Here is a 24,558-nt window from a genome sequence, read left to right as displayed (position 1 = left end):
TCTCCTAGCTATGGATTGAAAAATAGGTTTTAAAATGTGTCCGTTGCATATGTATAGAGACTCCATGCTATTATTCCCTAAATAATAGCATAATAACTATTTAAGTAGCATTTATATTGTATTAGGTGCTGCATTCATCAGAGTTCTCCAGGGGAACAAAGCAGATAGAAGGAATATATACTAATGGGGATTTATTAGATTGGCTGATTGAGCTTATTAGACTGGCAGTTTTGGCAATCAGCAATGGCTGTCCCACACTGAAGAAGCAGAGAAACTGGTTTCACACATTCTATGAAGCTGGAGGCCTCTGTAATCCCAATCTGGCACTGAAGGTCTAGACAATACCTAGAGAGCTGCTGGTCTTCAGTGAACATCTGAAGCCTGCAGAAGCTGCGATAGCAAAGGAATCATCATCATCGTCGTCGTCATCATCATTGTCATCGTCGCCAGCAGCAGCAGCAATAGAGCAGATTAACTCACCAGCAAGAGTGAAGGCGATGTAAGCATAAAAGCAAACAAGTTTTCTTTCCGCCATGGCTTTGTTTTAAAAATCTGGGCCACTACCAGAACATAGGGTGGGTATTTCTGCGTCATTGAAGAGAATCAAGATGGTACCTCAAAGACATGACCTCGAGCCAATGTGTCAGTGAGTGGGTGAACACTCATGAAGACTCTCTTTGCAAGCGACTCTAGGTTTGATCAAGTTGGCAGTTAAAATTGACCATCACCAGATGTTGTAAGCACTCTTTAACAAAAAACTTGTGAGACTCTGGGTAGATGATGTGCAAATCCTATGATCCTATATTAGGGACTTGAATATCAGTGGAATGGGGTATCTGTAAGGGACAAAGGGGGCCTGGTCCTTAGAGTCCCTGGCCCTAGAGGCCAAAAGAAACTATATATTTAGCAACAGCAATCCTCATTTGAATAACCTTATGCCCATGGGGAAACATTAAAATTCGGTAAGCCACCTTACAGCATACGATAGGGCTGTTTCAGTCTTGTACCTGATTATAAGAACAACTAAGAACAAGGTGTGGTGGAGGAGAGAGCTCAGCTGGCAGAAAATGTACTGAGCATGAATGAGGCCCTGTGCTCCATCCCCAGCTCTGTATAAGCCCGACATATTGGAACACATCTGTTATCCCTGCACCCAGGAGGTAAAGGCAAGCAGATCAGAAATACAAGGAAACTCTTGCCTATACAGTGAGTTTATTGGGGAGGGGGTGAAGCCGCAGAGCGAAGCATTACATAAATGCGCATTGCTGTTTATTTTGTTTGTTCTTTGTTTCCCTTAAGACCACACTTTACAGTAGCAGTGGGTGGAAGAGGACATCAGGGGCACCCAGTTGCCCATTCCATGGGAGCAAAGTACGAAGGTCTTTAGAATCCACGTGCAGAGTTAAAACATGCATTCCATGTTTTGTGTTCGCTTAGACAATTACTTGGGCAACAAAGGTTCTGATTACTCTTTAGTCATAATATTTTCTCCAAATACTCACTTGTAATTAGTCACACTCTAAATCCATATGCTCAGATCAGGACGCCTGAAACTGTCAAGCTGTCACATGGCTTTCTCTGGGAAGATGCAACATCTCTTCATCCCAGCCAAGGCACCAACAGACCGAAGGAACGGTCCAGCCAAGCCCCACCTGCTAAACAAACACGTTTAGGAGTTTATTCACTGTTGCTTGGATGATTCAAAGGCAGCTTGCATGGCCGAACTCTCTCAATGGCTGCACAATGACAGTTTATGGAGAGTTGGACAAAGGTTGCAACCCCCCAGCCAACCTTCCACCTGTTCTGTACTCCAGTGCATCCTTTCCCACGATGAGTCCAGTTAGGTGCAGGTCTAGAATCCTAGGTGAGGATCTGTTGACCTTCCCCACCTCCTAAGAGGGAGTGTTAGCAGCATTCCTATCAGCTGTGCTGATATCAGCTGTAAGTTCCTTGCCAGGACTATGGGGCCACCATATTCTACAGGTTGTCAGTAATCACTTCTCCATGATGCAGACGGTCATGTCACACATGGCAGATGTAGCTACTCTCCTACAGGAGCAGACTGGACACTTTTCATATTTCAAGTTTCCATTTTTAATGAGCCAATCTTAGGGGCTGAGGGTCTTGGACTATACATCAACACTGCTTGAGACAAATGAGCAGCAGAAATAAGACAAGGGAGCAGTAACAAGAACCTTCAGGGGTTCAGACTTGAAGTTCTAGGAAGATACTTATCCGCTAAGGTTGGGTCTACAAAGCAGCAGAGAAAACTCACACTGCCTATACATCCACCCTGAATAGCCAAGTCCACCCTCTAATCTGCGGGAATCCTTCTCGTCACAGCTTTCCCAAGTCCTGGAGTTCCTAGGTTCATCTACATCTAGCTAATATCTACTTTAAAACAAAACTTTATGTATAGCAATACAGATTATATATCAAACAACACTATAATAGAATATTTGATATAGTTTTAAATAAAAGAAAAGGGATATTTTCAAATTACAAAACTCTTCTCCTAAAACAAATGATTCATTGTTTCAGACCACTTTTTCTAAATGGGTCAACGTGGCATCAGTGACTAGTCACATCTCATGCCTGTCGCATGAGTGATCAACTGAACTGAATAGGAAGTCCAACTTTAACATCCACCAGGCCTAGCTAATATATTTTTAAAGAGTAAGAATAAAAGCCATAGTGTTGGGGAATGATTTTTACCTAATTATTAATAAGATTTCAATATTATAAGGAGTTACTTTTTTTGTTGCAAACGACTTAGACCTAGTTTCATAAAATAAATTCCAGCTCATTTATCCATTTAAGGATTATTTACATTCTTTGCAGAAAATAAAATATAATAAAAGGTTGCCCTGTTCACGGAGATTGTCTTGTAGGGTGAGCAATAAAGGGAAACATGAATAAGTACTCAAAATAACAGATTTGTAGAATATAGGAAATTAAAATGTGCATATACAATAGAGTGATGTCAGAGTAAGACTTTCTCAGCATGGACAAGTGTATTGTGTGGTTAAAACCGATGCTTGATATTTAACAAATGGTGCTGGCATAACTGGATATCAACACGTAAAAGAATAAATCCATATCTATCAGTATGTACAAAACTCAAGTCCAAATGGATCAAAGACCTCCATAAAACCAACCATGCTGAACCTCATCGAAAGAAAGTGGGAAGTACACTTGAAAGCATTGGCATAGGAGACCACTTCCTAAATATAACCCCAGCAGCAGAGACACTGAGAGAAACAGCTAATAAATGGGGCCTCCTGAAACTAAAAGCTTCTGTAAAGCAAAGGACTTGGTCAACAAGACAAAATGATAGCCTACAGAATAGGAAAAAGTCTTCACCAACCACATCAAACAGAGATCTGATCTCCAAAATATAAAAAGAACTCAAGAAATTAGTCATCAAAAGAATAAATAATCCAATTAAAAAATGGCATACAGACCTAAACAGAGAACTCTCAACAGAGGAGTCTAAAATGGCTGAAAGACACTTAAGGAAATGCTCAACATCCTTAGCCATCAGAGAATGCAAATCAAAACAACTCTGAGATTTCATCTTACACCTGTAAGAATGGCCAAGATCAAAAACACTGATGACAACTTAAGCTAGAGAGAATGTGGGGTAAAGGAAATACTCATTTATTGCTGGTGGGAGTGCAAGCTTGTACAGCCCCTTTGGATGCCAGTGTGGCAATTTCTCAGAAAATTAGGAAACAACCTTCTTTCTCAAGACCCAGTAATACCACTTTTGGGTATGTATCCAAAGGATGTTCAATTGTGCCACAAGGACATGTGCTCAACTACGTTCATAGCAGCATTGTTTGTCATAGCCAGAACCTAGAAACAACCTAAATGTCCCTCAACTGAAGAATGGATAAGGGAAATGTAGCACATTTACACTATGGAGTACTACACACCAGAAAAAAATAATGACATCTTGAATTTTGCAGGCAAATGATTGGAGCTAGAAAACATCATTTTGAGTGAGGTAACCCAGACCTAGAAAGACAATTATCACATGTAGTCAATCATAAGTGGTTTTTTAAATGTAAAGCAAAGAAAACCAGACCACAAATCACAATCCCAGAGAACCTAGACAACAATGAGAACCCTAAGAGAGACATACATGGATCTAATGTACATGGGAAGTAGAAAAAGACAAGATCTCCTGAGCAAATGGGGAGCATGGGGACCTTTGGAGGGGATTGAAAGGGAGGGGAGAGGCAAGGAAGGGAGCAGAGAAAAACTGTAGAGCTTAATAAAAATCAATAAAATTTAAAAAAATGATGCTTGACATGAGGAGATTAGTGTCAACCATGGGTGAAGAGCATTCTGGGAAGAGGGGACACTGAGTGCAAAGGTGCTGAGGAGCAAACGAGGCCGGCAGGATTGGTGGAGCCAGAGGTAAGCAGGTCAAGGATGTGTCATTTTGTAAGGAGGAGAAACAGGTCAAACTTCATCCAGGAGTGGAACAAGACGAGACAAGATGCCACGTGGCCCTGAATGTTGAGTGGAGTGTGAAGTGCAGGGAAGAAGAGTAGGATCCTACAGTAGCAAACCTGTAGGTCTGGGTGGGAGGGGATTTAGCAGGTGCCACTGGGATGTGGGAGGAACAGGATGCACGTGGGTGAATTGTAGTTGAACTTGTGCTGGAGGGGAGACAGGAGACATGGAGGCAGAACTGATGGGGGAAGTGTGTGTGGAGGTACAGAACAAATACTGGTGAATATTCGGGGACAAATAGAATAACTTGTTTGAGTGTCTCTTAGAGCACTCAGCAGCATATAAAAATGTTTTCTAGTACCAACAATGATTTCCATTTATTAAGAACCCAGCACAAACTTAATACTGCCCCCCCCTTTCCTCTTCTTGTGCAGGGGGATCAAGGATACAAAGGTGTACATTGAATGAAATTCTTTCCTCTTTATTTTGCTTACTAAATTACCAACTAGCCCGTGCTTTCCATATGCCCTTTGCCCTACTGGGGATTGCATTGCCAAGGAAACAGATTGTTAAGCAGAGGCGCCGCAGCTAAATCCTATTAAACATGCTATATTCAAACGAAATGTGCAAAACCAACCAGCACTTGGCTTTGGAACACAGGCCTCCAAATGTCCCCTTCCTAATGCCTAACACTATACTTAATAAGATCCAACGTTTAGAGGGCTGTCCAATGCTACCCAGAGTTCCAGACTTGCACATTCCTGCCTCAAATCCCTGCTCTGAATGTCAGGATTTTTAATTAACCCCACCAAATGGTATTTTCATATAATAAACCCTTGGCATACTGCTAGTTTCAAATGGCAGGGGAAAGACGTATTCTTTTCTTTTGGTCTCGGTATTATTTTTTCTGTGTAAACCATTAAGCTCAATTGCCTATACACCCACAATGTAGTCAAATATAGCTGAGCAAATCCAGAATGGACTTTCGGTGGAAGTTTAGAGACGGCATACTTCAGATTAACTTTATACACAAGGAGCCTTAGGTCCAGTGCCATAGAGCAGAGATTTATTTTCCAAGGTCACAGAGTTTATTAATGGGCAGCACCAGAGGCAAGGTCCACCTGCTCTGCTTGAAAATCTAGTGCCATTTTTCTGTCTCAAGGCTATTTCTCTTAAAAATTGCTCTCACTACTCTTTGGCATCCTTCTTCATGTGTTTATGGGCATGGTGTGATGGTGTGTGTTCAGGTGCAATCACCCCACATGATTGCACTTGGACAGCCAGGAACGGACCTCAGCATGTCCTTTGCCATCGCTGCTGTTTTATTTTTTGGTGGTCTCTCCCTGAATCTGAAGGTCATCATTTCAACTAGATTGCCTGGCAAGCAAGCCCCTGGCGTCCACTTGCTTCTACCACAGCACCAGGACTACAAACCTCTACCTGCTATGCCCAAATTTTACATGGATTCTGGGGATCTAAACTTGGGTCCTTATGCTTGGGCAGCAAAACTTTATTTTTATCAACTGAACCATTCTCCCTAGTCCTCCACTTTATATTTTGGACAAGGTCTGTCAGTGGCTTGGAGTCTGCCCATTTCATTATGCTGGTTGCCGGTGAGCCTCAGGAGGCTCTGCGTGCTCCCATCTCCCTAGCCCTGAAATGATAAACCAGTGCCACCATGCCTGGCTTTAAAAAAATGGGTTCTAAGTATAGAACTTAGGTCCTCAGGTTTGCCCAGTAAGAACTTTGCCCACTAAGCTCTCTCTCTAGCCCCCAGCAGCTTCTTTTGATTTCATCTAGATTGGATATTGAATTAGAACCCTGACCATAGTTGTAATTAACAAAAGACAAGGACCATCATGCAGCTATCAGTAAAGAGCCAGTACTCTAACTGTGGTGTCTTCAGGTTGCAGAGCTCAGCTGCCCTGGCTCCTTCCAGAAAGCAGGTGAGGCCCATGTAGTTCACATCCACAAACAGTGGGAAGGGAGGCTTTCTGCACCGCCAGAGAGGTCAGGCATCTTCCCAGCAATTACACTGCTGTCAGATTGTAAATACACATTTGCAAATGCCTCTGTGATTGTTCAGAAATGGCTCTGGCCTGCTCATGCAGGGCTAGTTACAGAATGTTAATGGGGGTGATCACCCAACATCTGCTTTCCTGGTTGGATCCAGATTTGCACCATTTAAACACTTATGGGCATAAAGCAGTGGACTGGGTATTTGCCTCTGCCAACTTTGAGGGAGGAGGGAAATAAACTTCAAAAGCAATGGACACTTCCCTCGCAGATTGGCGCTGTTTAGTGTGGGCATCACATTTTCAGCTATAGTTATGAAAATCTAATAATACTACTCAGTAGGATGTGAAATTAGCATTGTAGCGTTGTGGTTATAGGGCTTCACCTACCAGCCTCTCCGACCTTGGCACTGTTAATATCCTAATTAAACAAAGAAATCCCTGCTGGCACTGAGGCATGGTGTATGGCAGTGACCATGGAGAAGGAGTTAGATCTCAAGGCAAGCGGTTTAAAATGCTTGTCTTTCTGATTTAGGGTTTGTGTTGGAAAAAATTAAGGTTTTATTAGCCATCGGCATATTGGGAGATGGCTGGATGTATTTGGAGGCACATAGGCCTCCCCTGCTCATCTGTTTAAGCTGCTTTGGGTGTCTGCCACCTGCCCCCTCCTGTGCCTATGACATTCTGTGCACCTCACAGAATTTTCACATCGAGATTCAGAGCCGGGATGTCAATCTTGCTTGCAATCCCTTGAGCTTGGGCGGATACTCATCTTGGTCATATTCAAGTATTATAGTATATTATTTAGGGTTGCAGCAATACTGCGATGAAAGGGCCCAAAATTACAATGCAGGATGACAGAATTTTATTACTGTCTTCCATCACTGACCTCTGTCAACTGCTCAATTTGAAGGGTTGCTTTGCTTCAGAGTCACTCGGAGAGCCAGGAGCTGACCAGTCTTTGCATTCTGCCGTTCCCTTAGGAAATTTCTTCATTTACCGGTGGGGTTCCTTTTTTCCTTGTGGCCTGTTGACCACCGGTCCATGAGGACAAGAGGCAGAAGCAATGACAGAGAGCTTTGTATGGCCCGCCAGCACAACAGAGACAGCTCCCTGGGAGACAGCTTCAGTCCATCTGTTCAACTTTATTCCAGAGCAGGGGGAATATATAGGATTGGGGGTGGTAGCTGGGGAATCAAGTAATTTGCATTAAACAGCACGCTCCTATCAGAAAGCTCCTAGTACAAGTCCTAGTTATCATCTCGGGAAGCATGGACCTATCGCAATGTTCCCAGTACATGTCTAATTACCATACGGGCAGCACGGGGAAAGTTTCTGCAGGGAACTGCATCCAGGGTCACACTAGAGATAAGTCAGGCATCCTGGCCTAGAGAAAGTCTTCAGATAAGGTTAGGTAGACAGTGCACCCCCCATGCACGTGTGTGTGTGTGTGGGGGGGGTGGGTATCCATGTTGTGATATTGTGGAGCACAGAGATAGCTGGGCCTCCCAGCATCTACCTGGTCATGGTTGGTTTGTAGATACATCCATGCTGTAGCTCACAGAAGACAGAAAAGTGGGGCTCCAGGGGAGCTATCTTCTCTCTTAAATTGAATGTGACCTGCAAAGTCATCTTTCCCCTACATCACATTGCCCCAAACTAAATCCCAGAGGCACATTTAATGGCAAAAGATCCTGGGGAGTCTGCCGCCCCATCTTAAACTCTACTGTCATAGAATCAAGGGAAGGTAAAGTGTGTGCATGTGTATGTGTGCATGCATGTGTGCATATGTCTGTGTACACACGTGTGCACATGGATGTGGAGCTCAGAGGACCACCTTAGGTGTCACTCCTCAAGTACAGCCAACATTTTTCTTTTAAACAGGAACTCTCTCATTGGCCTAGAGCTTGTCTAGGCGGGTAGGCTGCCTGAACAGTAAGCCTCAGAGCTTCCTGGTCCTGTGTCCCAGTGCTGGGATTACAAAGGTACACCACCACACTTGAGTCATTTTACACGGGTGATGGGGATCGAACTCAGATCCTTATGCTTGCAAGACAGGTACTACATTGGTGGAGTTATCTCCCTCGTCCCACCCGTATAGCTTTGAATGGTTAACCAGAAGTTTCTGTCATGGCAAATGACGGATGTAAAATGTATTTTAAATACTTTAAAATAATATAGGCACTGCACAGTCATATATTCAACAAATATTTATTAAGTGCCTACTATGTGCCAGATACCCCTAAAATAGCTACAGACATTGGCACTGTGGGTAAAATTAGATTGCCCTGTGAAAGCAATATTCCAGTTTTGAAAGACTTTTAGTGTTTTAGATTTTTTTTTTTTTTAAAAAAAAAAGGCACCTGGAAAGCAGGCAGGCCCTTTCTGTGCACACTGCAGGAAGACTGTTCACACCTGTCGGGTTCCACTTGCTGACATTGTTCTGAGCAGAGAAGCTCATGCTGGAACCTCTGGGATGTTCTCTCGTGTGTTGACGTCTTCACAACTTGCTTGAAGAAAGTCTACGAAGGAAGGTCTTTTCACAAGACGGTATCAAGTCATTGAGATCAAACTCAATGTCAAAGGAGGGACTTTTTTCCAAGATAATTAAGGCAACCAGCACAGCCAGTTTTGAAGTCATTCCCTTGACTAGGTACTTCACCCCGGTTTCAGGGTCTGTATACTCGAAGCAGTGAATCACGATATGGTGGCCAGAGTATGTGAAGTGGTTCTGGTAGTAGACTTGGGGCTGCAGGAAATAGTCCAAAGGCATGAGGAACACATCCTTAACTTCATCAGCGTTAGGCCGGGCCTGGAAGTTGTGGTCTAGAAAACCCACCACAGGGGTTATCAGTGCGTCATTCTGAAAGCAGAAACCAAAACCCACGTATTACAAAGTGCAGCAATGTACTGATTCCAAGACTAAACACATTGCCGCTGCTAGGAGGGGAAAGACCAAGGCTATGATACATGGGACAAGGTGAACCAGGGGACAGGGGTGTTCCTGACGCAATTTCCTGTCCCCCATGTAACAGAGACGCTCCACTTGTGTTGGCATCTGGAATGATATCATACACATTTTCCTCTTGGTAAAAACAGAGGTATGATGTCTTATCAGCATAAAAGTGGCATATTTCAAAACTGTAAGCCATACCATTGCTTATAAACTATATTTTGTATAACATACATATTTGTCTTGTGAAGAGATAGTTTTACTTATGAGCGTGAATGTTTGCAAAATAACAGAGTTTCTGCTGCATGGAGCATCTTCACTTCTACTGGAAAGCCTGCAAGAGAAGCTGGGTCTGAGCATAGATGTGATCTCCAGTTTGAAGCTCCTGGGTCACAAGGAAGACGCTGGGGAAAGCCAGAAGGAAGTACATAGTGATGGGGGAGTCTAGAGAAGGCTAAACAGGCCCATTGGGACCTCTCATGGAGGGAGGCAGCCAAAGAGGGTTTCAGAATGGACTCAGGTAAGACTATTAACTGTATCCATGGTGAATAACCATCTTTGCCTAGAGAGGAGACAAGGGGAACATAGACCATAAATAGCCATAGGGTAATAAATCTTAGGTTATAGGTCTAAGAGAGTCCCAGCCATGCTGGATCCTGCATAAAGGCTCCCTCTTGGAGGTCATGGGTTTCCCAGAGCAGATGATGGTGAGCTGAGGATTGAGGTGCAAGCAATTTCTTAATGTGATAGAGGAGAAACTGGTGAGGGGCTACGGAGGGAGAGCAAGAGCTTGAAGAAAGCAGGCAGGGTGCTGTGGAGTACACTCCTGCTAGAGATGCCGAGCCAGGGTCTCGGGCTCAACCACAGCCACCGGTGGAGGGGGACAGCTTCACAGGGAGATGGTGCAACACTTCTGCCCCTCTGTGCATGACGTCAGCTTTAGTTCTCCCCAGTTACCCAGAGAACTGCTGGCTACCAGAAACGCACAGTGGGAGGGAAGGATGGACGAAGAGGCCTCAAGGGAACCCCAAAAGGGTATGCCAGAATGAGGTACCTTACAGCTAACTAGCCATGGGCTCAAACCTCCAGAACTCTGAACTGAGCTAAATCTCCCTTCTAGGTCCTAGTTTCATTTCTATTGCTGTGATTTAAAAAAAAAAAAAAGTCACCAAAAGTTAGTTTGGGGGAGAGAGGGTTATTTGTTTCAGGGTTCTAGCTCACAGTCCTACAGTGAGGGAAATCGAGGCAGGAACCCACAGGAGGAACTGCTTACTAATTCACACAGCATAACTTCTGAGCGAGGAATTCACTTCACAATCAAAAGAGTGAAGCAGGAACCATGGTGATGCAGTTTGCTGGCTCGGCCCAAGACCACCTGCCTAGGGAATGGTACTGCCCACAGTGGGCTTGGGCTGAGCACTCTTGCATCCATTAACTACTGACATGCCCCTACACACACACGCACACGCACACTTCGGCCAATCTGATCTAGATAATTCAGGGGAGACTCTCTATGTAGGTGATTCTAAGTTGTGGCAATTTGACTTTTAAAATTAACCATCATGCCCTATTAGTTGATTAGCTGATATGTTTGAAGACGAGCAGAAAGTGGCCCGAGGCATCTGTGAACTCCATTATTCCAATCACCCACATACAATTATTCATTAACTCTCAGGGATTGTGGAAATGAAGCCCTGGTTTGAGAGACTTTGAACTGCTTTAGTTCAACGAGTCAGGGAGTTCTAAACTCCCTAAAGTGTGTTGGAGGATTTGCAGAAATTAATTGAAAATTAGATCATTAGAAAATGCAACTGAAGAGGAAACAACTGCCACGTTGCCCTCTCATGCTCTCTTTTCTTTGTCTGTGTCTTCCTGTCTGTCTGTATCTGAGTGTCTCTATGTCTCTCTATCTCTGTCTTTAATCTTTCTCCACGTGTCTGTCTGTCTCAGTCACCACACACACACACACTCAGCAAGCATTTATGGAGAGGTCACCAGCTTGTTCCATACTGAATCTTTCCAAAAGGTGTCCTTTCTACTTTTCAAATATTCTCCATGAAGAAGGATGGGCTCAGTCTCACTGCCTTTTACAACCCAGTACCACTGAGACTTTAGGCAAAATGGAACAGTAAGACAATCTAACCCTCTGGTTTTCCAACTGTAAGGCATTGGTGGCAGTATTGCTTTAATATACACTTTGCCTGAAATTCCAATGCAGAGAATATTTAAATTATCTCTATCTAGTTCTGTGGTTATATGAGGACACCCCATCCTGTGGTGTTCCTCACTCAAACTATGCCACCAGCTATGAGGAAATCTATCAACTATGAAGAAAATGTCAGCGACACTCACACTCAAGGATGCTGAACCAAAGGCATGGATGGTAAACTTTGACGCTGCCACAGTCACAATGAGCGCAGTACAAGAAACTGTCACAAGGACTAAGAGAGCCGACAACACAATCTGGTGTGCAGGATGGGGTCAAAGGCAGAAGGGAAGACAATAGGAAAAGTAGTAAAGAACGGGTGGGTTTAGTTCATAATAATGTTCTAACATTGTTTCCCAGCTGTGACCAACACACCACAGCTGTGTCAGACATTAACCACGGAAGATGCTGGGATCGGGGCCATGAGAACAGATGACTACTAATTTGTCATCATTCTGGGCATCAATTTAGAGGGCTATCGTACATTTATACTGATAAAATAATGCTGGTACACAGATTAAAACGAACCAGTGAATCCTAAAGTCCTTTTGCACAACAGTGAGTTTGCTAGCCGATGAGAACCGGCTATTCCAGCTCCAGGTTTGCAGATGCTGTTTGGCTTGTCAGATAAGAAGGTCCTGACTCACACAGGAATGTGGTGACAAACACTGGCAGTTTTTAGACAGCTTGTCACATGATCTTGTCCTCCCAAATCGTGACCCTAGTCTAACTATGAGGAGCCCAGGGCATGGAGAGCTAGCTCAGCTATGAAGAGCACATGCTGCTCTTGCAGAGGACCAGAGTTCAAGTTCTCGGCATCTGTATCAAGTGGCTCCCAACCGCCTATAACCTTCAGTTCCCAGTTTGGAGTTGACAACATCTTTTTGGCCTCTGAAGGATCCTGCAGGCACATTCACCACCACCCGCATAAGCATAAAGAGAAATAAAGTCTTTTTATGAAGACCTTTGCCAGGAGGTACCTGAATTGAAGGACATCCAGTAGAGCTTAAAACTGCCAAGGTCATGATGAGATGGAGTGTAGGAAATAATCACAGACCCAAACACCACAGAGACCTGACGATCAAATGCAGAGGAGGCTGAGGAGAAAAAGCCCCCTAGTTCTTTAACCCCTTATCCCAAGGTGTGCACCAAAACAACTGACATTAAAGTAAACAGCAAACACTGGGCCCCTTCCCCTCCAAAGAGATAACATTTAGTATGTTGCACAATAGGATATTGTTTTTCAACTGAATTCTCAAAATAAATGTGTACCGGAGAAAAGTACATGTGAACTGAACACGAGCGGGGGCAATTCTGAGTACACTCGGTGTTCCGTGGATCATTGACGTAGCTCCCCTCTTTCTGAATGAATGAGAAGGGCTTACCCGTGGATACAGAGCTCAATGAAGGGCACACAAAGTCCACACGAGGACCTAGTTATCCTGGTTCTATGCTTAGTGCTCTTGGGAATTACGTTTGAACCAATGGAGAATCCCCTAGGAGCTCAGAAGGGCTCATGACTGTCCTTACATCAATCAGATATGGCACCAGGTGAGAGACCACCTCCACTTGGTGGGGATGCAGCCCCACCTCCTCCTGGGCTTCACGGAGAGCAGTGGCCGTGTCATCCATGTCCACTGGGTCCCTCTTTCCTCCAGGGAAGCAGACTTCTCCGGGTGACCGTCTCAGCTGGGGGATTGTAAGAACAGAGTTACAGAGTAAGATTTCAGTTTGAGAACTATGTAGTCATTCAACAAATGTTAACTCAACAAGATATGCTTTCCCTTGAATCCTAAAAACAAAACAAACAAACAAGCAAGCAAACAAAAAACAAAATCAAGACTGCTGAGATGGGCTCAGCAGGCAAGGGTACAACCTGAGTCTGAATCCCAAGCCCACATGGTGGAAGGAAAACAGTGATGTTCGAAAGTTGTCCTCTGACCTTCACATGAGAGGCACGGTGTGCGTGCATGCTTGCACAAGCAGGCTCGTGCACACATACATACATACACACACACACACACCCCATACACAAATATATCTTACACTAGTAACTTTATTACAAAGGTTGGGAAATGTCTATCTAGAAAATTCTCTGTATTGCTCCCCATCTGAAATAGATATTTTACATGGTCTTTTCCTAGTTCACAAACCTATAAAAATATTTGTACTCAATATTAACATCAAATTAAGCTTCGCTACGTATTCATGTACTATACCTTCTACTTTTTATATCTCACCACACATCCACCAGCTATGATTTTTAATGTATAACATTTGGTACACACAGAACATAAAAATATCCCTGAAGGAAATAATAATTTAACTTTATAAATAATATATGTATTTAAATAAAAATAATACTGCATAGGAAACATATCTACCAAGAATGCAGGCTCATTTTGTCTGACAAATTCACATGTTCATAAATATTGTTAATTTCAATTCATTGATATATTTTAGATGTTTTTGCTTATTTAAAATATTTATATGTCTATATTATATGCAGAGAATAATTCCCTTATGCTCCCTGTATCTGTTTCTCTTCCCTCCTAGTAGTCCCCTTAGTCTCCCTAAGCAGTTTTCCTTTTCCTTTTATATCATATATATGCATGATTTTATGTGGCTATATAAAATGTAAGAACTGCAGGTGAAGGAAAATAGTATATGATTAAGTTCAGTTGCATTTATTTTCTTACACATGGTATGATCTTGTTTTTCTTCAATTTTCTTCAATTTTCATTTCATATGTATATATTATATATATATACATAAACACAAACATATATACATATGCACCTAGGTTAATTCCATTTATTGTAAATAGTGCAAACACACACACAGACACACACACACACACCTTACATTAATAACTTTGAGACCTTCTGTTAATTCTAATTTTTGTCTACATGCCTCTTAAAGACAACATAAACACATAAACAGACAGATAACAGTGAGGGTTTGTAAAAGCTAAAGGAAAGGATACTACAAAAACGGTATTACCAACAGATGTGTTTGTTAAGTCCTTTGTGAGTGCTAACCATATTCAGGGCATATGCTTCACAGGAAATTTTTCTACAAGCTGTTATGATTTGTGGGAAAACACTGGGACAGGGTCTCAGTTTGACCTCAGATTTGCTCTGCAGTCAAGGATGACCTTGGGCCTTTGGACTTCCTGCTTCCTTCTCTCCAGTGCGGTGATTGGGATTTACACCACCATGCCCTGTTTTAGGCAGTCTGGGGATCAAACCCAGGACAAGCACATGGTAGGCCAGCACTCTACCAACTGTTCTACATCCCCAACCCTACAAGTTATTGTATCTTAAAGCATTTTTAATGAAGTAAAATCAATATGATTAACCAACTTAAAACAAACAATTCAGGAACATTTAATAAACCCATAAAGATATATAACCATACCTAATATCTAGTTTCAGAATGTTTTCCCCACTCCAAGAGGAAGCCACACCCATTAAGCTTCCCCCACTCTGCTCCCTGTTCTCTGCTTTCTGTCCAAGTGGATTTCCAGTTTAATTGTTTCGTGTAAATGAAGTCACGTGACATGTGATCGTCTGTTGGGGAATATTATTTTAAGCTGTGTTGCTTTTGTTTATGCTGCATTTGTTCAACTCTGTGAAGCTGTGATTTTTTGCCTGTCTAAAATCCCTGAAGGTCTAATAAAGTGCTGAGCAGCCAATAGCAAGGCTGGGCCAAGCATAGGTGGAGCTGGCAGGCAGAGAAAATAAATAGAAGAAAAAATGTGGAAGTGGGGGGGGGGAGTAAGAGAACAAGGAGAGGAGGACATCAGGGGCCAGCCACCCAGCTACACAGCCAGCCATGGAGAAGGAAGTAAAGAAAGGTATACAAAAATAGGGAAAGATAAAATCCCAGAGGCAAAAGGTAGTCAGGATAATTTAAGAAAAGCTGGCAAGAAACAAGCAAAGTTAAGGCCGGGTATTCATAAGTAAGAGTAAATGTCCCCATGTGTGGTTATTTGGGAGCTGGGTGGTGGGCCTCTCAGAAGGAATAAAGAGTAAAAGAGCCAACAACAACTTTCCGTATCTCTCAGCATCTTGTTTGTGAGGTTTTGCCATGTTGTATCACAGGCCTGAATATGGCTGAATAGTATTCCTCCGCTTGTATAGATCACAAATGATCTCTATCAACGGGCACACGAACCACATTAGGTTACTATTATTCTACTTTCACAGAAAGGGTAAGACACCTACAGGTTAAGTTACCTGACAAAGTTCACACAGTGAGCTTTAATTGGAGTTTAATTCTAGAGGCCATGTTCTTAATCAGCATAGCATCTATTTTTTTTTTTTTGGCTGTCTCTGGGATTTTTTTTTATTTTATTTTAATTTATTTATTTATTAAGGATTTCTGCCTCCTCCCCGCCACCGCCTCCCATTTCCCTCCCCCTCCCCCGATCAAGTCCCTCTCCCTCATCAGCTTGAAGAGCAATCAGGGTTCCCTGACCTGTGGGAAGTCCAAGGACCGCCCACCTCCATCCAGGTTTAGTAAGTTGAGCATCCAAACTGCCTAGGCTCCCCCAAAGCCAGTAGACCAGCATAGCATCTATTTAAAAGTCTCTAGGGCCACGGGGATGACTCAGCGGGGAGAAGTGTCTGTGATGCAAGCCCAGCGATCGGAATTTGATTCCTAGAATCCACACACAAGGCTGCATGTGATGGCATACATCTGTAACCTCAGAATTCTCACAACCAGACGGGATGCAGAGACAGGACAGCAACCCAGAAGCTTAAGTTTCCTCTACTAGTGAGCGATCATTCTGCAAGATTTGAGAGAACCTGGGAGAAGTTCAAAGAGCAAAACTCTGGGCTCTATAGCTGGGGAATGAGGAGATCAGGCCAAGAGAGACCCTGTCTCAATAACAAGGGAGAAGAGAAGAGACTCTCAAAAGGGGTCCTCTAGCTCCCCTACATAGGTCGCCATGCAAAATGCCCACATTCACACTCCCATATAAATCTAAATAAATAAGAGTTTGCTTAAACATAGTATGGTTGAGGACCCATCACTATCAGTGCCATGTATCTCAACATCTCCATTAATTTTTGTTCACTCACAAGAAGAACAGGGCCCTCTCCTTCCCGACTCCTCCACCGACATCTCCAACGTCAGTTCTTTCTGATTTTAGGACAATGTGTCTCCATGTGTGACATTCCGGTGATTTCCTCCTTTTTCGTCCCTGAAAGATGCAGCCCTCACCATTCTCTTTTCTGCAGTGCCCAGCCCAGTTTCTCTTACACCTTCACCTACACCTTGTCCAGCGTCCTCCCCCTCATCTGCTGCGAGAGCCTGACTCAGCAGGACTCTTAGGTCAGCTTCTTGCCAACTCTGTGCAAAGATCATGGCAGTGTGTGCATGCTAGAACCACAGGGCGGTTCCACGAGCTGAGCCTTCAGCACGTGGAGCCGTGTCTTGGTCCCAGGCAAGGGGATGTAATGAGACACCCTAAAGTCGGTTCTTGATATTCAGAGTTCAACCTAGATGTCCTGTTGGCATTCTGAGCACCTGGATTGACTGACAGAGCTGTGCTAAGGAAAGCTAGCAGCCAGATCTGGTCAGAATATCTGTTTCCTTGAATGTGGAAATCCTCAGTCACAAGGTAATGTCATTTGGACGTGAGGCTCTTGGAAAATTCTAATGGAGCAAGGCCCTTATCAATAAGATTAGAGCTTACCAACTGCTCTGCTCACTCTGTGAGCACACAGGGAAAAACCATCATCCACGAGTTAGAAAGAGGTCAGGACCGAGTACTCGATCTGCAGATGCCTGGATACTGAACTTCGGAGCCCCCCCAGCCATTAGAAATGTTTCATGTTTGTAAGCATCCAGTATAAGGTATTCTGTTGCAGCGGTTTGAGAGGACTGAGGCTGCTGCAGCCGAAGACTCCACTTTAGCAAGCTTTTTGTTTTTATTCATTCATTTCTTTTATTTTGTGGTGCTGAGGGTTGAGCCAGGGCTCTGTGCCTACTAGGGCAGTGTTCTGCCATTGTGCTATGCTACCAGCCCTAGGTAAGTCTTTGGAAAACATTGGTAGTTCTGAGTTCTATGGGATCTGATTTGACAGTTATGATCTCACACATCTCATCGGTGACAGATGCAAGAGTAGGGAGGGGAAGGCTGGACCATTTTCTGTCTACTGAAGCCTGTCTTACAGAAGACTTTAAAAAATACACCTTCTGTTATTTTACCTCTAAAACATGATTTATTGCTTGCACATTCAACTCTACAGTAGCTGGTGACAGGGGCACTCACAAGGACTCATTGGCTTGATAGAAAATATGAACTTGATTTAAAATATGTTTTGAAAGCCCTTCAAAAAGACCCCAGAGCATGCCAATTCAATTCAAGTGGCCTTCCGCCTTGGCTCCAATTAATAGGGAACAAGAACCTTTTGAATTCCAGAGAATTCTGCTCTTAGAAAAAGTTCTACTGTTTTGGAAGCAAGTAAGTACATTAAAAAAAAACCCAACTTTTCATAGACTGTTGGGACCAGAAAGGGTCCTACCTAGGCATGAGAGTTCATAATCTTTTCCCTCTGTAAATAGTGTAAGCTGTGTGTCTGTCTGTATGGACATACATGTGTTTGCGTGGGTGCACATGTCTATGTGTGCATGTGGAGGCCAAAGGTCAACTTTAGACACCATTCCTTAGGTGCCAACTATACTGGGTTGCTTTGATTGTTTTTTATTTATTTTATTTTTGAGATTATAATAGAATCACATCATTTCTTCCTTCCTTTTCCTCTCTCCAAACACTCTCATATAAATCCCCCTTGCTCTCTTTTAAATTCATGGCTTTTTTTGCATCAATTGTTATTACAATCATATAGGCTATCCTATTCTATTTGGAGAGACCCAGGTTAATAGGAGACTGTCTCAAACAACAGTGTAGCTTCCGACATTACAAGGAGACCCTCATAAGCTGTCACCAACATGATGGCCTAAACATGAGCTAAACAAGGACAACACCAATAGACATGCCAAAGAGGAGGGAGGTCCTACCCTACACAAAGAACTACAGGCAACGAAGGAGTACTGAGGCCAGGGGGGACAATCGTTCCTTAGAGAAGCGCCCATTAACTGGTTATCCAACACCAAACAGACAGCCCTCAAAACATGTATAAGTAGCATAATATGGACTAAGTAGGTTTATTCAGGAATATACATGTGTACACATACACACACACACACACACACACACACACACATTCTCACTTTCCCAGTGAACAGACCTCATTTTTCTAGTTCTAGCTAAGTGTCTCCTCCGGGAAACTCGATTTTGATCACTACATGGATTGGTACCACTTGCTGGCCCCACAGTGAAAAGGATCTCCACAGCTCTGTGTCCCCTGAGTCCACAGAACTCAGTTGTTGTTTATCTATCTATCTATCTATCTATCTATCTATCTATCTATCTATCTATCTATCTATCTATCTATCTATCTATCTATCATCATTTAATCATGCTGGTTGGAAGGCCATGCCATTTTGTGGTCCATTTATTTCTATCCCAGGATAACCTTGAAATGATCATTTCTTCAACTCTCTTTGGGAAACATTCCCAACAGCAAAGAAGGGTACCCAGAAGTGCATAGGAGAGACAGGAACACCCAGCCTGGTACAGTTATAAAGTCAGATGGTTTCTAACTTCAGCTGGCATTCAACTGGGCAGCGGGCTTCAGGGCCTAGGCTACTAACAGTACGCTCCAGTTTACCTGGATGGATTAGTTTAATGGAGTCATTGTTAGTGGGGATAATTCTACCCTTTTTCTGTTGGGACTACTGGCACTGTCTGGAGACACACAGATGAGCCTGTGGATGTGTGCTGCTGTCACGGGTAGAAATCAAGAAAACACTAAACATCCCAGAGTACACAAGAAGGCTCCTTAACAAAGAATGTTCTAAATCCAAATCCTGTTTAAGCACTTATATTAAATAACCCTGGTCTAAAGTGTTTTCTATTTCTTGTAAGGTAAATTTTGTTGTTTTTAAATGCCCCCAAGATGTCACCTACCTTGTCTGAGCGGACAGTGAGCAGCAGGTACAGCTTTCCTCCTTTGACCAGCAATGGCAGAAGGACAGAGTATTTATTAGCAGACAGATGGGAATATCTGGTCCCGACATCGAACCTTTTCAAGCGGGCCTTGGCATCGTCTATCAGCTTGTTCCTGAGAGGAAGACAAGGCAAGAGCTCTAGTAAACAGAGCTCTGGCTGGAAGCTCCTAGTCCTGCTGATCTATTTGTGTCTGGGGGGTGGAGGGGTGGGGTGGGTGGTGGGGCTGGGAGTGTGCGCCTTGGATTTCATTTCTGAGTCTCATTATAGAGTTTCAATAACCTGGCAGAAATCACAGCACTTAACCTGCATGCTATTGGCAAGAATGAGAGAGGCAAAAGCACCAAGTCCACAGTTGCATACACAAGTTCACTTAGAAAAGCAAATTAAATTTAAAATTCAGTGTACGCCAGGTGAGGCATGGATGTAATAAGAGCAAGAGGACCAGGCGTTCAAGGTTATCCTCAGCAACACGGTGAGTTCAGGGCCTACCTGTGATACATGACTCCTTACCTCAAAAAAAAAAAAAAAAAAAAAACAAAACCTCAAACCAAATCAATTATGTATGGTAAGACACTTCTTCCATCATGTAATAGTTGAACTGTGACATCTGTAAGTAAGCTGTACTTCATTATAATTCCAGCTGTTTGGGAGCTGAGGGAGGAGGATCACAAATTCAAGGCATCCTGGAGATACACAGTGAGTTCAAGGCTAACCTTGAACTCTAGACCCTGTTTCAAAACAAGAAATAAAAAGAGGGCTTGGGCTGTAGCTCAGTAGTAGAGCCTTTGCTTAGCGTGGGAGTCCCTGTTTCTGCCCCTAGTTCTCTGGAGGAGGAAATACTATAGTTACACGTAAATAGGCCAGGTGTGTCAAAAAAAGTCTCTATGAGGCTTGCCTGGCCCTTCTGCCTTGTTCTCACTCCCAGACGCCCTGTAAAAGTAACCCCCAAACTCACACATCCCCAGAATCTGGCAGAAGGCTGCTCTCTGCAGGGTGGACCCCCCACTGTGACTCAGAGACTTTGAGGAAGACTGAGAAGGAGCCCTTGATCTATCTTCAGAGTCACTATGTGCCTCTGTGGCAGCCCAAGGGACTGTTTTGAGAACCGTTACTGATGGATTACGCCAAAAGTTTAGATTCCTCACCACGTATGGCAGCATTTTCTTGTAGCTCTTTCTGGGTTCCTCAGACAAGCGTATTGTGCTGCTGGCCTGCACAGGGTGTTGGACAGTGGCCTCATTCATGTCAACTTAGAACCTAGGGATGTGACTTTACTCAGAAATGGGATCTTTGCAGATGTAAGTAGTTAAGACTGGATTTCGGGAAAACTCCCAATGCAATGACGGGTGTCTCTGAAGGAAGAGAAGAGGCTACAGAGAGACTCCCACGGAGATGGGGACCAGAGTGCTGCTGCTACAAGCCAAGGATGGTCAGAAGCCACCAGAAGCCGGAAGAGGCAACTAAGTGCCCCCAGAGACTTCTGAGTGTGTTGCTGCGGACACCTTGATTATGGACTGGCCTTCAGACCCAAGAGAGGATGAGGAACTGCTATCATTTAAGTCATACAGTCGGTAGGAGTTCGTCATGGTGGTCACAGGAAGCAGCCATCAGCTTTCAATATTCTGTGGTGTGACTGTACAGAAGCAGATGTTTAGTTCAGTCAGAGGTCACTTCGTCCCCAAAATGGGTGGAGCCAGGTGTGGGGGCTCACACTTTGCTTGGGAGGTTGAGGCAGGAGGATTGCCAAAATTTTGAGACCAGCCTGGGCTACATACGGAAAATGATAATGGCATCATCTCCTGGAGCCTCAGAGTCCTCATCTGAAACTTGTTTGAGGGTAGTCTTGATGATAAAGTGGCCAGTTCACAAATGGGGATGGAGTGGGGGGGAGGGGCCCTCAGTTGTGACTGTTAATGCCTAGTGCATTCTTAGCAAGCTATTGGCTGGAGATGTTTGGTTATTCTCACCGCCTCCTCTGCCTGCAAACCCATCAAATGTCCTGGAAAGGGTCACTGAAAGCGGGCACACAGTGCACAGGCCTCTATTCAGAAAAGACAACTAGCCAGGCAGGAAGAACTCTGCCCAAGGAGGCTTTTAAGGAACCCCTCGAACTGCCCAGAGGCAGCAGGAGAAACCCAAGTCTTGAAACTGTCTCCATACTATCACCATTAAAATAGGAGCAACAGCTCTGATCAGGGCTCACACCACTCTGTGTTTACTTCTCAGGACAGCCCTGTAGGTAATAACAGGATCATGTGAGCACAGGCTGGGAGCAGCCTTGAGCAAGAACCACGATTGATCGTGAGTGTAAGTAGCCACCCAAGAACTTGAACCCCATCTGCCTGATGGCAGGACTGTCCGGCCATCGTGGGGTTCTGAGGTTCTGCTGTGGGGCGGCAGGTTACTGGAATGACACAGGTTGGAAAAAGGGAAGCGCTGTGACCTAGGGGCAGGAGGACACTACTGCCTGTGTGAGACTCTTGTTAGGTGAAACCCCTACTCTGTCCCCAGGAGCAGAAGGGGCAAAGTCCCAGCTGGCCATCCAGGAGGCTAGTTCGGAGGAGCCTGAACGGCACTATGGCTCGGCAGGTTATCAGCCTCGGGTCTGGGCAGTGATCGGGACCCGGTTAGGTCAGGCTTCAGTGTCTGGAGCCGGAGGACTTTACCTGACACAAGGTCGCGACATCGGCCCTGCAGTTCCTTTGCTACGAGCTGCTGGGGACTTCAGGAAGCAAAGCGCTCTCACGCGCGTGCGCATAGCTGTCCTAGGAAGAAGCCGGACTGTGCAAGACCCGGGAGGGGCGGGGCCTGTTGGTGGGCGTGTCCGGGGCGGTGTTGGGTCTGAAGTTGGCGCTGACAGGGTTTAAATTGCTGAATACACTAAAACGGTTTGCTTTCTAGCAGCTCGGGCTTCTCTAAACCCGTGGATAAAAAAAAAAAAAATTACTCGTGTGTGTCTGTGTCAGTGTATGTGTGTGTGTCTGTGTCTGTGTGTGCGTGCGCCTGCCTTCGCAGGCGCATAGGTCATAGGACAACTTGCAGGAATCAGTTCTCTCCTTCCACCCCGGGGGTTCTGGGGATCGAACTCTGGTAGGTTGGCTCAGAGGCAAGCACTTTTGCCTGCTGAACTATCTTGCAAGCCCAGTGACATTTTTAAAAAACGTTTATTGATTCTTTGTAGATTTCACCTAATGCCTTCCCATCTCACTTACCTCCCCGTCTCCTTGCATCTGTCCTTTGCCTTTACAACAATTTTTTTTTTTCTTAAAGTGACGATGCAAGCCAGGCGTGGTGGAGCCAGCTGTAACTCAGCTCTGAGAGGCTGGTGTAGGTCAAGGTCAGTCAGGCCAGGAGGACAAAAGAAAGAAAAATCAAGATTCTGCACCCGTGAAGCAAGAGGAGAGTTGAATCTCCTTCAGAGGTGAGCGGAGAGTGGTCTGATGGCCAGCGTTGAGTACCTGCAGTTCCTAGATGTAGATCACACAGAGAAAAGATCCGTGGAATAGAGGAGAGGGTTGTGAAACAAATAGCCACACAGAGAAGCCGGAGGTCTCTAAAGGGAGGGAGAAAGGTGGCTGGGTGGAGAGTTGGGGCTTTCCACCACAAGGCTGAGCCCCTCACTCCTGTCTAAAGCTGGGGTTCTCACATGTGAGTTTCCCACGGTGTCTCCAGTGTCCTGGACAATGTAGATTCTGCCCAGAGGCACACACCTGCTGAGTCCAAGGAGGGTAGCAGGTCAACAAAAGTAAGCAGATGCTGATGTCTGCTGGCTGAGCCTGCTTTCAGGGAGGAGGGATGCCTAGAGATGAGGGAAGCTTAGAAGGAAGGCGGAGTGTGTGCCACCACCTTACATGGAGCTGGATAAGGGAGTGTGCCAGGAACGCTGGTGGGAACTGAGACTCACAGGGTGGGGCAGGCATAGTGTCTGACACATATGCTTAATAATCTACTTTAAATTTGATTATATATTTTCCATAATTTCATATGTGAATACAATGTATTTAGATCGTATCTACCTCCCACACTCCTCTTATTCCCTCCAGACCCTCCCTCCAACCCACACCCCCTTCCCAGATTCATGCTTTTATACTTCTTTTTTTCTTTTTCTTTTCATCTCTTAAAATCTAAAGATTTAATGTAATATTGAAGAATATATAAAAATGAATCAAAACTGAATTACGTTCACCTTTGGATCAATGTAGTAAAATATAATTCATGTATATTATTTTTGATGTAAGAATAATTTCATAAAAACAAGAATACTTACGACTCAAGAGAGTCACATGAGGGAACAGTTGTACCATAGTTCCCTCATGGTCAAACACACCTAGTTCACAGACCATTTGTTTCTCTGGGGTGTGCTGAAATACATGGGTTCAGAGGTAAGAATGATGTAGCCTCGAACCAGAGCTCTATGACCTCAAGCTCTATATTTTTATTTTCTTTTCAGCAAAGAGAGAGTAGCAATACCATTGTAGAAATAACCTTATTCATTGTGCTCTGATGATTTTTTTCTCTGTGTGTTTGTGTATGTTGTATATGTATATGTAGAACTTGGGTTTAACGGAGCAGGGATGTGCAGTTGGCAGAGTGTTTACCTACCATGAATGAAGCCCTTAGTCTAATCTCTAACACACCTAGGTAAATGCTTGTAATCCCAGCAATTCAACACTTGGGAGGTGGCAGCAGGAGGATCAGATATCCAAGGTCATTCTTGGCTGCATAGCAAACTAAAGACTAGTCTTGAATACTTTAGAGTCTATTTCAAAGAAGAAGAGTAAGAGGAGAAAAAGGAGGAGGAGGAGGAGGAGGAGGAGGAGGAGAAGGAGAA

General features: G+C 44.1%; 1 protein-coding gene across 2 annotated transcripts; it reads right to left on the bottom strand.

Moving 5' to 3' along the window:
• Positions 1 to 8,705: 8,705 nt before the first annotated feature.
• On the bottom strand, positions 8,706 to 22,485 carry Nudt7 (nudix hydrolase 7). Of its 2 annotated transcripts, none has more exons than XM_005345716.2 (4): positions 22,394 to 22,485; positions 19,686 to 19,839; positions 13,169 to 13,327; positions 8,706 to 9,342 (listed from the first exon to the last, which is right to left on the bottom strand). In XM_005345716.2, exons 1-4 carry the CDS (start codon positions 22,483 to 22,485, stop codon positions 8,980 to 8,982), a joined length of 768 nt encoding a protein of 255 aa, XP_005345773.1. In that variant the 3' UTR covers positions 8,706 to 8,979. The 2 variants fall into 2 exon arrangements, with proteins under 2 accessions (XP_005345773.1, XP_005345774.1); XM_005345717.2 differs by having other exon boundaries at positions 13,229 to 13,327.
• Positions 22,486 to 24,558: the final 2,073 nt, after the last annotated feature.

This window comes from Microtus ochrogaster, chromosome 4, assembly GCF_000317375.1.
Source record: "Microtus ochrogaster isolate Prairie Vole_2 chromosome 4, MicOch1.0, whole genome shotgun sequence".
In the NCBI taxonomy this organism is placed as follows: domain Eukaryota; kingdom Metazoa; phylum Chordata; class Mammalia; order Rodentia; family Cricetidae; genus Microtus; species Microtus ochrogaster.
Note: the sequence above shows the minus strand (reverse complement) of the source record. Positions and strands in the feature narration are given on the sequence as shown.

Coding starts and splice junctions, on each gene's coding strand:
- Nudt7 (XM_005345716.2), bottom strand. CDS start 22,485: ATGCGCACGCGCGTGAGAGCGCTTTGCTTCCTGAAGTCCCCAGCAGCT. Junction 19,840..22,393: donor ATGTCGCGACCTTGTGTCAG/GTAAAGTCCTCC, acceptor TCTTCCTCTCAG/GAACAAGCTGATAGACGATG. Junction 9,343..13,168: donor TGGTGCCATATCTGATTGAT/GTAAGGACAGTC, acceptor TTCTGCTTTCAG/AATGACGCACTGATAACCCC.